Source organism: Microchirus variegatus, assembly GCF_963457635.1.
Source record: "Microchirus variegatus genome assembly, chromosome: 4".
NCBI classification, from domain to species: Eukaryota; Metazoa; Chordata; class Actinopteri; order Pleuronectiformes; family Soleidae; genus Microchirus; species Microchirus variegatus.
The window spans coordinates 37,119,950-37,135,523 of NC_139805.1; the positions used below are offsets into that span (position 1 = coordinate 37,119,950).

The 15,574-nt window shown below is 42.7% G+C and overlaps 1 protein-coding gene across 5 annotated transcripts in view; it reads right to left on the bottom strand.

Annotated features, from left to right (window-relative positions):
- The window catches only part of palld (palladin, cytoskeletal associated protein), a 105,624-nt gene that overhangs the window by 51,568 nt on the left and 38,482 nt on the right, over positions 1–15,574 (bottom strand). For 2 of the 5 annotated variants that reach the window (XM_083888593.1, XM_083888589.1), the window contains exons 4-11: positions 15,022–15,094; positions 13,234–13,351; positions 12,220–12,282; positions 11,947–12,088; positions 11,834–11,857; positions 9,036–9,155; positions 6,450–6,837; positions 5,062–5,097 (exon numbers count right to left, since the gene is read on the bottom strand). In XM_083888593.1, the coding sequence (XP_083744719.1) occupies positions 5,062–5,097; positions 6,450–6,837; positions 9,036–9,155; positions 11,834–11,857; positions 11,947–12,088; positions 12,220–12,282; positions 13,234–13,351; positions 15,022–15,094 (964 nt within the window). The remainder of the gene's footprint in view (positions 1–5,061; positions 5,098–6,449; positions 6,838–9,035; positions 9,156–11,833; positions 11,858–11,946; positions 12,089–12,219; positions 12,283–13,233; positions 13,352–15,021; positions 15,095–15,574) is intronic. The other 3 variants (XM_083888590.1, XM_083888592.1, XM_083888591.1) reach the window with 3 other exon arrangements.

Consider the following 15,574-nt stretch of genomic DNA (forward strand, 5'->3'; position numbering starts at 1 on the left):
ATAAAGTAAAATATACAGTTAAAGTTTATCTATACTAGTACATGTTTTACTACTCTGACAGAACTTAATAATTCAAAGTGTTACACATCTGATACTTGTCTCTTTTTTTGCTTTTTTGGGCCACAGAATAATCTATTTTAGTGGAGCAATATCATATAGTATTCTAGTATTATATATTGTAGTATTGTTTGCTGCTGTTATGCACTTTATTGTTTTATGTTTTGCTATGTTATTGATGTTGTTTTGATATGGGACGAGAAATAGCTCACGATATAAACACACATATAGGTTGCAAAATTAATCTATTAGTGGATAAAAACATACAGAACTAACTCGGTATAACTTGTTTGAGACCTCTGCTTTATTAAAGAATCAGGACTGGAAACAGAATCTTAAAAGTCGTACGGATTTGATTGATCGCTGCAAATTGAATAAATGAATAAATTGTAGACTTATTGAATCATGATAACGCACACACACACACACACACACACACACACACACACACACACACACACACACACAGACAGGTAGATTTACGAGCTGCAGGTGTTTTCTTCATGTTTGGCTCTCACGTGTTCTGTTAAAGCTTCAAACGGACTCCAGTTCTTACGTCGAATCAAAAGAAACCGCAAATTCTGTCAGAAACGGCGACGACCTCTGACACCGACGCGCCGCTTTTTTACGACTTCATCCCAAACTACGCTGTTGTTGCTCCACGGCCGTGCAGTAGCTTTAAATCCTTCCATGTCTTTATTAGGTTCCACCGCAGCGCGGAGACGGACGCCGGTAAAACCTACAGCTACAGCCGCCCGCGTCGAGTCCACATGCTTTCTCTGCAAACATGCAGCGCGACTCTGATCCAACCAGAACAATCAGAGCGTTTCCTCTGGTTGTTGTCCTGACGTCTGGCATCGACACCCGAGCAGCTGAAAAGCAGCCGCGCTCGCTCTCCTTCCTCCAGCAGCAGACAAACAGCGGCGCTGCCGTCTGCTGCCAAGTCACACAAGCACTTCCTCCACCTCATCAGCTCACTGTTGTTTCACTGTTATTCAAGCTACGCTCACGTGTGAGTGTGTGACATTTGTCTCGTCCAGAGACTTGCGGCTCTACTTAAAGCCACAGTACGTAACGTTGGTTGACTGTTTTTGATCGCACGGACTAAAACATCGAGCTGGTCTTAGTCGGACTAACAAACAAACCAGGATAATGTGACTCATGGTCCGATTACTCCTGCACGTGTACGCTTAGTCAGACCGGAGTCAGACTTGCAAACGCACCAAAATGTCCTCCCTGGTAGAAGGAGACGGCGGATAAACTGCAGTAATGTTGGAGGACATCATAGGACAACACGACAACCACGAGAGACAAGTCCATCTAATTTGTCTCACTATTAACATGGACAGCAGGTACCAAACATACAGAACCACATCTCCCCGTCCATCGCAATGTCCATCTCATTGTCCAATTCACGTTGTCCAATTCACGTCCATTTCATTGTCCATCTCATGTCCATATCACTGTCCATGTTATTGTCCATCTCATTTTCCATCTCATTGTCCATATCATGTCCATCTCATTGTCCATCTCACTGTCCATGTCATTGTCCATCTCATGTCCATCTCATTGTCCATGTCATTGTCCATCTCATGTCCATCTCATGTCCATCTCACTGTCCATGTCATTGTCCATGTCATTGTCCATATCATGTCCATGTCATTGTCCATGTCATTGTCTATCTCATGTCCATCTCATGTCCATCTCACGTCCATCTCAAGTCCATCTCATTGTCCATATCATGTCCATCTCACTGTCCATCTCATGTCCATCTCACGTCCATCTCATTGTCCATATCATGTCCATCTCACTGTCCATCTCACTGTCCATGTCATTGTCCATCTCACCGTCCATCTCATTGTCCATCTCACTGTCCATCTCATTTCTATCTCATTGTCCATGTCATTGTCCAACTCACGTCCATCTCATTGTCCATCTAACTGTCCATGTCTTGTCCATCTCACGTCCACCACACTGTCCATTTCATTGTTCACTGTTTGTTTCATCATTTTCGATTCAGGACAAGAACATTTGAGAACATCATCATTTCATCATCTTCTGATTTTTCATGGAGCAAACATCAGATGGATTTACGGATTCTTGGAGAAAATCATCTCCAGATTCACTGATGATGAAAACAATGGTTAGCTCCACTGTTTGTCCTTGAACATTCTGGTTCCATGACACTGGGACCAGAGTTTCCACTCTGTCCATTGAACAAAGTTATGGAGCTCATTAAAAAGTTAAAGCTCAAACGGAGCTGAGTCCATGTGGAATGTGACGTGGGACAAACAGACGTCGTCAGCCTCTGTTTCTACACGTTAACCTGAGGAAACTGTGGTTTTCACTGTGTCATTAAAGGATTTAAAGGGGCTGACGCTCTCTTAACTGCTTCACAGTTGGATTGTGTGTGTGTGTGTTGTATTGTTGTTATATTTGTAAAGCAGAGTTTCCGTGCTTTTTTTTTTTTTTGTTACTGTCTCGGAGCTATTTCAGGAAACAACAAATGTGAGCAACGAGTAATTAAAGCCAGAGTCTCTCCTACGTCAAGCTGCCGAGCGCAGAAATGTGATCGAGATGTTTACGTCACTGTCGCAGTGTGGAAATTCCTCCCGCTGCGCAAAAACCAAGCCAAAGTGTATCAGTTACGCACGTACGATATTTGGGGCCAGAGTCCGCGCAGCTGTGAAATGTTCCGTCATAAGAAACACAACAACAACGTGGACTTTAAGCGGTGGAGTGAGTCGTCTTTTAACTAGAAGGTTGTGGGTTTGATTTCTGCCTCTGCTCATCTACATGACAATGCCCTTGTGAATGGGTATGAAAGATAAGTGATAGAGAAACAGATGACAGAGTTAGCACATATGAGAGGGTAGGGTAACTACGTTATCTATACGTTATAGACACGATGCGATGGGCGTTATAGACGTGATGATGGGCGTTATAGACGTGATGATGGGCGTTATAGATGCTGTGATGGGCGTTATAGATGCTGTGATGGGCGTTATAGACGTGATGATGGGCGTTATAGATGCTGTGATGGGCGTTATAGACGTGATGATGGGCGTTATAGACGTGATGATGGGTGTTATAGACGCTGTGATGGGCGTTATAGACGTGATGATGGGCGTTATAGACGTGATGATGGGCGTTATAGATGCTGTGATGGGCGTTATAGACGTGATGATGGGCGTTATAGACGTGATGATGGGTGTTATAGACGCTGTGATGGGCGTTATAGACGTGATGATGGGTGTTATAGACGCTGTGATGGGCGTTATAGACGTGATGATGGGCATTATAGACGTGATGATGGGCGTTATAGACGTGATGATGGGTGTTATAGACGCTGTGATGGGCGTTATAGACGTGATGATGGGCGTTATAGACGTGATGATGGGCGTTATAGACGTGATGATGGGCGTTATAGACGTGATGATGGGCATTATAGACGCTGTGATGGGCGTTATTGACGTGATGATGGGCGTTATAGACGTGATGATGGGCGTTATAGACATGATGATGGGCGTTATAGACGTGATGATGGGCATTATAGACGTGATGATGGGCGTTATAGACGTGATGATGGGCGTTATAGACGTGATGATGGGCGTTATAGACGCTGTGATGGGCGTTATAGACGTGATGATGGGCATTATAGACGTGATGATGGGCGTTATAGACGTGATGATGGGCATTATAGACGTGATGATGGGCGTTATAGACGTGATGATGGGCGTTATAGACATGATGATGGGCGTTATAGACGTGATGATGGGCATTATAGACGTGATGATGGGCATTATAGACGTGATGATGGGCGTTATAGACGTGATGATGGGCATTATAGACGTGATGATGGGCATTATAGACGTGATGATGGGCATTATAGACGTGATGATGGGCATTATAGACGTGATGATGGGCATTATAGACATGATGATGGGCATTATAGACGTGTTGATGGGTGTTATAGACGCTGTGATGGGCGTTATAGACACGATGGGCGTTATAGACACGATGCGATGGGCGTTATAGACATGATGAACGCTATAGACATGATGGGCGTTATAGACGCAATGCGATGGCTGTTATAGACGCGGTGATGGGCGTTATAGATGCGATGGGCGTTATAGATGCGATATAAAGACATGGCCATTATAGACGTGATGATGGGCATTATAGACACGATGGGCTTTATGGACGCAGTGATGGGCGTTATAGACGCAGTGATGGGCGTTATAGACGCAGTGATGGGCGTTATAGACGCAATGGGCGTTATAGACACGATGGCCTTTATAGAGACGTGATGGCTGCTATAGACATGATGGGCGTTATAGACGGAATGCAATGGCTGTTATAGACGCGGTGATGGGCGTTATAGATGCGATGGGCGTTATAGATGCAATATAAAGACATGGCCATTATACACGCCATGGGCGTTATAGACGCGGTGATGGGCGTTATAGATGCGATATAGAGACATGGCCATTATAGATGCGATGATGGGCATTATAGACACGATGGGCGTTATAGATGCAGTGATGGGCGTTATAGAAGCAATGGGCGTTATAGATGCAGTGATGGGCGTTATAGACGCAATGGGCGTTATAGACGCAATGCTGGGCATTATAGACACAATGGCCGTTATAGACACGATGGGCGTTATAGACACGATGAGCGTTAAGAGACACGATGATGGGTGTTATAGACGTGATATAACGCCATGGCCGTTACAGACGCAATGCTATGGGTGTTATAGATGCAATGGAGGGCGTTATAGATGCGACGATGGGCGTAACAGACATCGGGATGGGTGTTATAGACGCAATATAACGACATGGCCGGTAGCGACGATATCGTCATTATGAAACATGTTTGATATCAACAGATACACAGCTATTGACAGCGTGAGCAGAACCACAAAATAACCAATGAGAGCGAGTCGACGGAGAAGCGGCCGTATCGTACGCCACTCACATCCAGAGCATCCAAAATATTTACCTGTAACTCTCTGTCTTCTCCTCTACATTCTCAGCTCTGCAAGCACAGAATTAACAAGTCACACAACAACAAGTCAACAGCACCAGTGATGAGGAAATCAACGTCACGACACATGCGGTGGGGTGGGGGGGGGGACAGGCGAAGCAGCCAAACGGCCTGAGAGCCTGAGCTGAGAGGACATTTGAGGAGCGTGAACACATGAGGAGAAGGGAAATAAAAAATAATGTAGACTCTGTATTTGTTATTTCAAGGGTTTACTGTGTAGCAGCAAAAAAAATCATCTGCATAGAGAAGAACAATAATGATCGTGTAAATGAGTGTAAATGATCCTTTTAGGAACATTAATTCATGTCACTAAAAGTGTTATTTAACTTTGTCAAACCTGGAAATGATGTTTGTTTCTGTCCACAAACACAAAATGATTTACTTTGTTTTTAATGGAGCAAAGAAACCAGAAAATATTCACATTTAAGAAGCTGAAAAATCACATACTTGGAGCTTTTCTAGTCTTTTCATGACCTCTTTACATCAGAGTTTGCCATTCCCCCATTCACAACCATAGACAAGTGAAGCCAGGAATTGAACCCACAACCCTCCAGTTGAAAGACGACTGCCTCCATGGCTCAGTAATATTAAAAAAGTGACTTTAACTTCTATCAAAGTCATTTTATGGTTAAATTCTTGTACTTTTACTCAAGTAATATTATAAAAAGTCACTTTAACATCTACAAAAGTCATTTTATGGTTCGATTCTTTTACTCAAGTATCCTTTTTAGGTACTTTACAGATATAACTATTAGCTGTGAACTAGGGTCTTGAGTAGAGATTTACCGTGTTTAACGTGTGTGACCTCAGGACAAATACAGTTGGTTTAAAAACCCATTTTTCAAACATGCTCCTGCATGTTTGTCTCTTACTCCGGTCTAAAATAATGTCTTTTAACGTGAAAGACATTATAGGGTAACTTGGGTTCCTTTTTTATCCCGTTTTAAGGACGTCTGTTTTTAAACGGAGTCATAAATCCACGCACGACACGCGACGACAACAGTGTGTTCACTGCATCGAGTTCTAAAGCTGTTCTCGAAAACAACAGCGACCTGATCCTGATCACAGCCGGGGGAACAAAAGGACACAGAGGACAAGGACGAGCCGGGCCGGGCCATGCAGGCCGAGGTCAGACAGAAACAACAGCGAGAAGCCATACACACACACACACACACACACACACACACACACACGATGATGCCACGCCGACGTCAACCAACATAAAAGCAGGGGAATGTTTTTGTTCCAAAAACAGGCCGGGATTTCCCCCCCGTTAACCCTTTCACAAGCTGGAAACCCTAACCCTCTAACCCTCCCTCAGGACACCAGCAGCAGGTACTCACAGCTTTGGTTTGGGCTTGGTCGGCAGTGGAGGTGGCGGTGCAGGTGATTCCAGTGTCACCTGAGCTGGACTCATGACCTCTGCTGTAGCGTCGGTCTGTGGTAGAGGTGGAGGAGGTGGCGGAGGAGGTGGTGGAGGAGGTGGTGGTGGACTCTCCTTTGGTGGACTCGGAGGTGACGGTAGATTCGAGGGCTGTCCGTTGACCTCCACATCCACGCCGGGCCAGATCTCCAGCTCCTCGACGTGGAAAGGAGGCGACGGCGTCTCGGGCGGCGGCATGTCCAGGAGGCTGAGCTCCGTGGGCGGGGGAGGCGGCGGGAAGGAGGGCGTGTTGTCCTCCAACCCCGAGCTGTCGCCGGAGACGCCGTTACTGGACGAGTCCTCAGCTACTGAGGGGAAACACAACCGGACGTTTAACGTACGTTTTAATCGTAGCTACTGCAGAGTCAAAAAAACCTATTTAACCCCAGATTTAATTTGGGTTTTTCATTTGCAATTCTCGTTACTACCACATTAAGTCAGGAGAAGAAGAGTTGGTATTATGGTCTGTATTTATATTGAGCCTTTCTAGTCTTGATGAAGCTGCTTTACACAACCGTTTTCACCTATTCACACATCATTCACCCACATTCACACATCATTCACTCACATTCACACATCATTCACTCACATTCACACATCATTCACTCACATTCACACATCATTCACTCACATTCACACATCATTCACCCACATTCACACATCATTCACCCACATTCACACATCATTCACTCACATTCACACATCATTCACTCACATTCACACATCATTCACTCACATTCACACATCATTCACACATCATTCACACATCATTCACTCACATTCACACATCATTCACACATCATTCACTCACATTCACACATCATTCACCCACATTCACACATCATTCACTCACATTCACTCACATTCACACATCATTCACTCACATTCACACATCATTCACCCACATTCACACATCATTCACTCACATTCACACATCATTCACTCACATTCACACATCATTCACTCACATTCACACATCATTCACACATCATTCACTCACATTCACACATCATTCACACATCATTCACCCACATTCACACATCTTTCACTCACATTCACACATCATTCACCCACATTCACTCACATTCCACATCATTCACTCACATTCACACATCATTCACCCACATTCACACATCATTCACTTACATTCACACATCATTCACTTACATTCACACATCATTCACACATCATTCACTCACATTCACACACTGCAACACGGGCTTAAAGTGACTTTAACTTTTACAAAAGTCATTTTATGGTAAGATTCTTGTACTTTAACTTATAAAAAAGTGACTTTAAGGTCTACCAAAGTCTTTCTATGGTTAGATTCTTGTACTTTTACTTAAGTAATATTGTAAAAAAGTGACTTTAACTTCTACCAAAGTCATTTTATGGTTAAATACTTGTACTTATACTCAAGTATTATTATAAAAAGTCACTTTAACATCTACAAAAGTTATTTTATGGTAAGATTCTTGTACTTTTACTGAAGTAATATTATAAAAAAGTGACTTTAACTTCTACAAAAGTAATTTTATGGTAAGATTCTTGTACTTTTATTCAAGTAATATTATAAAAAGTGACTTTAATGTCTACAAAAGTCATTTTATGGTTAAATACTTGTACTTTTACTTAATTAATTTTATAAAAATTGATTTTAACGTCTACAAAAGTAATTTTATGGTTAAATACTTGTACTTTTACTTAAGTAATTTTATAAAAAAGTGACTTTAACGTCTAACAAAGTCATTTTATGTTTAGATTCTTGTACTTTTACTCAAGTAATATTATAAAAAAGTGACTTTAACTTCTACAAAAGTAATTTTATGGTTAGATTCTCTTACTTTTACTCAAGTAATTTTATAAAAAAGGGATTTTAATGTCTACAAAAGTCATTTTATGGTAAGATTCTTGTACTTTTACTCAAGTAATATTATAAAAAGTGACTTTAACTTCTACAAAAGTAATTTTATGGTTAAATACTTGAACTTTTACTCAAGAAATGTTATAAAAAGTGACTTTAACACACACACACACACACACACGCTGGTGTCACAGCTGATCAGACGCAGCAGCTGGCTTCAGTCACTCTGATGTAATTCCTGTTTGTTCAGCGTTTCCTCTGAGTGTGCAGAGTGTCTGACACACACACACACACACACACACACACACACACACACACACACACACACACACACACACACACACACACACACACACACACACACACACACACACACACACACACACACACACACACGTCTGTGACAGTAAATCACCCAAATCGACTCAAACCTTTTTCCTGAACACGCTGTAACAACAAAAACAACGAGGATCTTTGCGTTTGAGCGTAAAAGCAGGAGAGGAGGAGACGTCCACGGTCAGAGGTCAGAGGTCAGAGGTCACAGTCATGACCAAACCCTGACTCATGAACCACATTAGAGGGGAAAATAAACATTACGTTCAACGATGACGCCGTCTGACACAGAATCTCGGCTCGACTCACCGGCGGCGACGGCGAGGTGGGCGGAGCTGTCGATGGAGCCGTACGGGTTGGAGGCGGAGCAGCAGAACACGCCCCCGTCCTCGGGAAAGGCCTCGGCGATGACCAGCGTGCAGATCTCCTCTGGAGCAACACACAAAAATAGCTCCTTACTTAGTGTGTGGAAGTGCACGTGCAGCTGCTCAGAACAGCCAATAGGAGGCGCTCTTGCTCTGGATACTAACCTGTGATTGGTCAAAGTCTAGTTTCCTCCAAAATCAATTTTTATTTACATTAGGATGAAAGATTATTGTGGGGTTATTCCCCAGCAACGTTTATAAATGTATAAAATAATATGTGACCTGTGAATCAGTGATACAGCTTTAACCCGGCGACACACGGCGTAGTTTGAGTTTCTGTTCGCTCGGGATGATGGGATGTAACACCGTGAGAACAGCAGACAGATTAACACGTAGACTGTGAGTCATGTGACCATTCATGAAGACACACACACACACACACACACACACACACACACATTCTTGTACTTGCTGCATACTGAGGACTGGGTTGCTGACAAAGTGAGGACCAGCATTTCCACTTTATAAATCAACACAATTACAAATATCTACTTCATGAATGACATCTATAAAGAACTACTGGTTGCAGTACCATAAAATGTCTGCAGGTGGAGCCCCAGAGCAAAAAGGGCTGGAAAACTTGTCAACATTAAATGTTGACAAAAACGTCATACTATACTGTCGTCCAAAAGTTTTACCCAAAATGTTTGTTCTAAAATTTTCACCCAAAATTTTTGTTCCAAAATTAAAAACACTTACTATACTATGTCGACCAAATAATAAAAAACAAATTTTAACCAAAAAGGTTTGGTCCAAAATTTTAACCAAAAATTGTTGCGCCAAAATTTTAACCAAAAGTTTTTGGTCCAGAACTTTAACCAAAAAATTTTGCTCCAGAACTTTAACCAAAAAATTTTGCTCCGGAATTTTAACCAAAAAATGTTGGTCCAGAATTTTAACCAAAAAATTTTGGGTAAAAATTTGACAAAAACTACTACCTACTATACTAGGTCGTCCAACATTTCAAAAAATAATTTACCCATAATTTTTGTTCCAAAATAATAATAAAAAAAAAAAACGTCGTACTATACTATGTCCTCCAAAATTAAAAAAGAAATGTTAACCAAAAATTTTTGGTCCAAAATTTGACAAAAACGTCATACTATACTATGTCGTCCAAAATGTAAAAAGGAAAAAATTACCCAAAATTTTTGGTCCAAAATTTTACAAAACTGTTATACTATACTATGTCGTCCAAATGTTTTTTTTGACAAATTGAGCATGTTATATCAACCTAAGGAAGTGATTTCAATGAAAACAAAGTGAGGACCGGCCAAAATGTCCTCACTCCGTAAAAATTACCTCACTTTGATGGTTAAAAACCCTCACTGGTCCTCAGTATGCCGCAAGTACAAGAACACACACACACACACACACACACACACACACACACACACACACACACAAAGAGACACATAAATAATAAAACACCAATGTTCAAAGACGAGTGAGTGACTCACAGCCGGAGAGGAACACCTGAAGTGCTCTTTGACTCACACAGGAGGGGAACACGTGTGTGTGTGTGTGTGTGTGTGTGTGTGTGTGTGTGTGTGTGTGTGTGTGTGTGTGTCTCAGTGTTTCCCTCTGACTGTTTCATAAAACTCAGACGTATTAACTGAGTTCACTGTCAGTGACAAACGTGTCTGTTTGAACCCTCTCAACAAAAGTCTGACCTCATAAAATCTACACCTGATGAAGTCTAACGATGTCTGAAGAACATCTTTGAAGCTTTAACTGGAACATTTCACAGCTTTTACTGACTGGAAAATTCAACTTGATGTCACTTTGTAAACCACTCACTCTGCCACACCAAAGCCCATAGAGAAAATCAGTGATTTTAGCTCACAGGGACACAGGAGCTGCTGGTCTACTGCTGCCTCGTGTGGTCACGTTGTGTCACTGAAGTAAATCCAAATGTAGGACTTCAAAAGCCGAAGTCATAAAATAAGACATTGTAAGTTAGTGATGGAGGCAGCAGTGGATCAACAACTCCTGTGAACTCCTGTGTCTCTGTGATGTTAAAATCACTGGTTTTCTCTATGGGCTTTGGTGTGGGAGAGTGAGTGGTTTTACAAACTTCAGTTTCCTGAGGTTTCAAAGTCCTGAATCTGAGTCAGTTTAAGTCTACGACATCTTAAGAACACGTTCACGTCTTTATTTCACTGTTTGACGGACTTTTCCAACAGAAAACTGAAGTTTGTAAACCACTCACTCTCCCACACCAAAGCCCATAGAGAAAACCAGCGATTTTAACATCACAGAGACACAGGAGTTCACAGGAGTTGTTGCCTCCATCACTAAGTTCTAATGTCTTATTTTGTAAAATTCGGTTTTTAAAATAATCAATTTAAACAGACTTTAGTGACACAAAGTGACCACACGAGGCAGCAGTAGACCAGCAGCTCCTGTGTCCCTGTGAGTTAAAATCACTGATTTTCTCTATGGGCTTTGGTGTGGGAGAGTGAGTGGTTTACAAACTTCAGTTTCCTGTTGGTAAAGTCGTTCTACCAGTGAAATAAAGACATGAACATGTTCTTAAGACGTCGTAGACTTAAACTGACGTAGATTTTTTTATCTTGTTATGTGGCTAAAATCAACCAATACCAACAATAAAGCCTGAACAAGCCCTTTTAAGAGCAGATCTGTAGCTGTTGTCATGGAGATGAAAGCAGAGTCACGTACCTGCTTCAGCTGCAGATCGAGGCTCTGGGTTCACGAGGAAGAGAAGAACGCAAATGTTATTTTAAAGTGGATTTGAAGTTGAGCGAATTTGGTTCAGCTCCAGTGACTCTCACTTTTCTGGAGAATACGGAAATCCGGCGAGTCCAGGATCTCCTCGCCCTGCCGGGACCATCGGACCTGCAGGGGGGGACTTCCACGGATCCTGCACTCCAGAACCACCACCTGACCTTCAGACGCCTGCACGTCCTGCAACAACTGCACGGGAGGGAGCGCACGGTCATTTCAGTCATACACTTTAACGACTGGGTCTTTGAAAATAGAACGTTAGTGACATTAGTCGCGTGTGTGTTCCTGTTGTGTGTGTGTGTGTGTGTGTGTGGACGTACCTTGGTGAAGACGGGGGGACCTGACGCATCACAGCTGTACAGTGACGACACCGGGCTCTGCATCTACACAACAACACAAACACAACACATTAAAGAGAGGTTTTTTACATCGAGAGAACGGTGGAAACATGGAAATATTGTAAAATCTGTGTCAGTTTCACTGTTTTTTATCTTTAACAACGTGTTCACGTCTTTATTTCACTGTTAGACAGACTTTAACAACAGGAAACTGACGTTTGTAAACCACTCACTCTCCCACACCAAAGTCCATAGAGAAAACCAGTGATTTTAGCTCACAGGGACACAGGAGCTGCTGGTCTACTGCTGCCTCGTGTGGTCACTTTGTGTCACTGAAGTCTGTTTAAATTAATTATTTTAAAAGCCGAATTTTACAAAATAAGACATTGTAAGTTAGTGATGGAGGCAGCAGTGGATCAACAACTCCTGTGAACTTCTGTGTCTCTGTGATGTTAAAATCACTGGTTTTCTCTATGGGCTTTGGTGCAGGGAGAGTGAGTGGTTTACAAACTTAAGTTTACACAAGGAAAAGTCTGTCTAACAGTGAAATAAAGATGTGAATGTGTTCTAAAGATGTCGTAGACTTAATCTGACATTTATTATTCGTAAAAAACTCAAATGTTTCCGGTGTAAGTGAAGTTTGTAAACCACTCACTCTCCTACACCAAAGCCCATAGAGAAAATCAGTGATTTTAGCTCACAGGGACACAGGAGCTGCTGGGTCTACTGCTGCCTCGTGTGGTCACTTTATGTCACTGAGGTCAATCTGAATGAAGGATTTTAAAAGCCGAATTGACAAAATCAGTCATTGTAAGTTAGTGATGGAGGCAGCAGTGGATCAACAACTCCTGTGAACTCCTTTGTCTCTGTGATGTTAAAATCACAAATTTTCTCTATGGGCTTTGGTGTGGGAGAGTGAGCGGTTTTACAAAGCGACGCGCTTTGTTATGTGGCTAAAGTCTGTTTCTGTGTCAGGGGGAGTCTGCAGCTGCTCACCCGCTGTGTGGGCTGAGACAGGGACTGGACCAGGGTGGTTCGACGAGGAAGGACGTCCGTGATTTTGGGCGACGACGAGCGGATGGTTAGCGACATTGAAGTGGTCTTCTTCTGTAGCCTGGAAACACAAAAGCACAACACATGAACTCACCGCATGATCTGACACATTCTTTCTGGAATCTTTGTGCTTTTTCGCTAAGCGTTGTTGTTTGGATGCGATGTTGGCTGCAGCGAGTAAACACACAAGGATTAGTCCAGCTGCAGCCAGAGAGAACATCGCTGCAGAAACACTCTGAGCTCGTTCTAGTTCAACATTACAGCCGAGAGGATGCTGTGAAGCCTTGTGTCCACTATGTGGCGCTGCAGCTTTTGAATCCGCAAAAACCTTCCAACAACTTTCCGCCTTTAATGTGTCTCGCAGTTCATTTATGTAGGGTGCAAATCGCCAAAAAGGACACCAAGATTCCAAAAATGGCCGACATTATAGGGCACTTCCTGTTTCGTGGCAAATGGGCGAAATTTGCCCACACGCAGAGGGTTGCCGTAGCCACGCCGTTTTGAAATCCGCAAAACCTTTCGACAACGTTTCACCTTTGATGTGTCTCGTACAAATTGGCGGGTTTTTTATGTCTGTACGACAAACGTGCTCGGACAAGTTTGCTTGTTTATGTCGGGTGCAAATCACCGAAAATGGACGCCAAAATTGGTCGGCTAAATTCAAAATGTCCGACTTCCTGTTGAGTTGAGGCCATGGTTACTGTCGACTTTTTTCTCCGTCTTGGTTGATAACATCTTCACACCAAGTTTCGGGAAATTTGGTGGAACTCAACGTATGCCGAAGTCATAGGGCACTTCCTGTTTCGTGGCAAACGGGCGAAATTCGCCCAAACGCAGAGGGTTGCCATAGCCACGCAGTTTTAAATCTGCAAAACCTTTCGACAGCTTTTCCCCTTTGATGTGTCTAGTTCAAATTGCTGTGTTTTTTATGTCGATACGACAAACGCGCTCGGACGAGTTCGCTCGTTTATGTAGAGTGCAAATCACCTAAATGGACGCCAAAATTTAAAAATGGCCGACTTTCTGTTGAGTTGAGGCCATGGTTACCATCGACTTTTTTCTCCGTCTTGGTCGATAACATCTTCACACCAAGTTTCGGGAAATTCGGTGGAACACAGTGTGTGCCGACGTTATAGGGCACTTCCTGTTTCGTGGCAAATGGGCGAAATTCGCCCAAACGCAGAGGGTTGCCGTGGCCACGCCGTTTTAAATCCGCAAAACCTTTTCGACAACTTTTCACCTTTGATGTGTCTAGTTGACATTGCCGTGGTTTTTTATGTCGGTACGACAAACGCACTCGGACGAGTTCGCTTGTTTATGTAAGGTTCAAATCGCCAAAATGGACAAAATTAAAAATGGCCGACTTCCTGTTGAGTTGAGGCCATGGTTACGGTCTACTTTTTTCTTCGTCTTGGTCGATAACATCTTCCCACCAAGTTTCGGGAAATTCGGTGGAACTCAATTTTACGCCTCTGTTTTCACCTTAGGGGGTGCTATCGAGCCACGGGTATAGTAATAACCTGAAGGATTAACAATAGGACACATTTGTGGCTCGGGTCTAATGTGGACAGAACCTTTGCACCTCGCGCGGTTATTATGGCTCTTCTGGGGCCTTTTTAAGGGCCCAGTTAAATCAGAACAGGCAGCACCTGATTAGCTGCTGCTGCAGGGCTCACTTTAAACCTGTGCAGGGGTCAAAGGTTGACTGGGTCACGGGGGTCAAACACATACTGAGACATGGTTCCTGATCTGGACTTGGACACTGCTCCTCCTCCTTCTCCCTCTGAGTCTGAAGACGAAGCTCCTGCAGGGAAACATGAGAGCGAGCGACGACGGCGGCTTTTATTTATGTCACGTACAACACATTTTTAATAAAAATGGTAATATATGACAGGCAAAAATGTGTAGATTCTTATTATTATTATTGTTATTTTTGTCTATATTTCCCAGTAATCCTGTACATCATTTTAAAAGCCGAATTCACTAAAATCAGACATTGGAAGTTAGTGATGGAGGCAGCAGTGGATCAACGTGCTGTGATGTTAAAATCACTGGTTTCCTCTATGGGCTTTGGTGTGGGAGAGTGAGTGGATTATGAGGCTCATATCTGTGGCTGAAATCTGTTTCTTGTGTCCCTGCTGGATGATTGATTACTTTTGTAATTGACTTCATCATGGATAATCAATAATTTGCTTGATTAATTGATTAGTTGTTTGGTCCATAAAATGATAAAATGCAAATCAAATGTTGACAAATATCGATCAGTCTTTGTCAAACCTGGAAA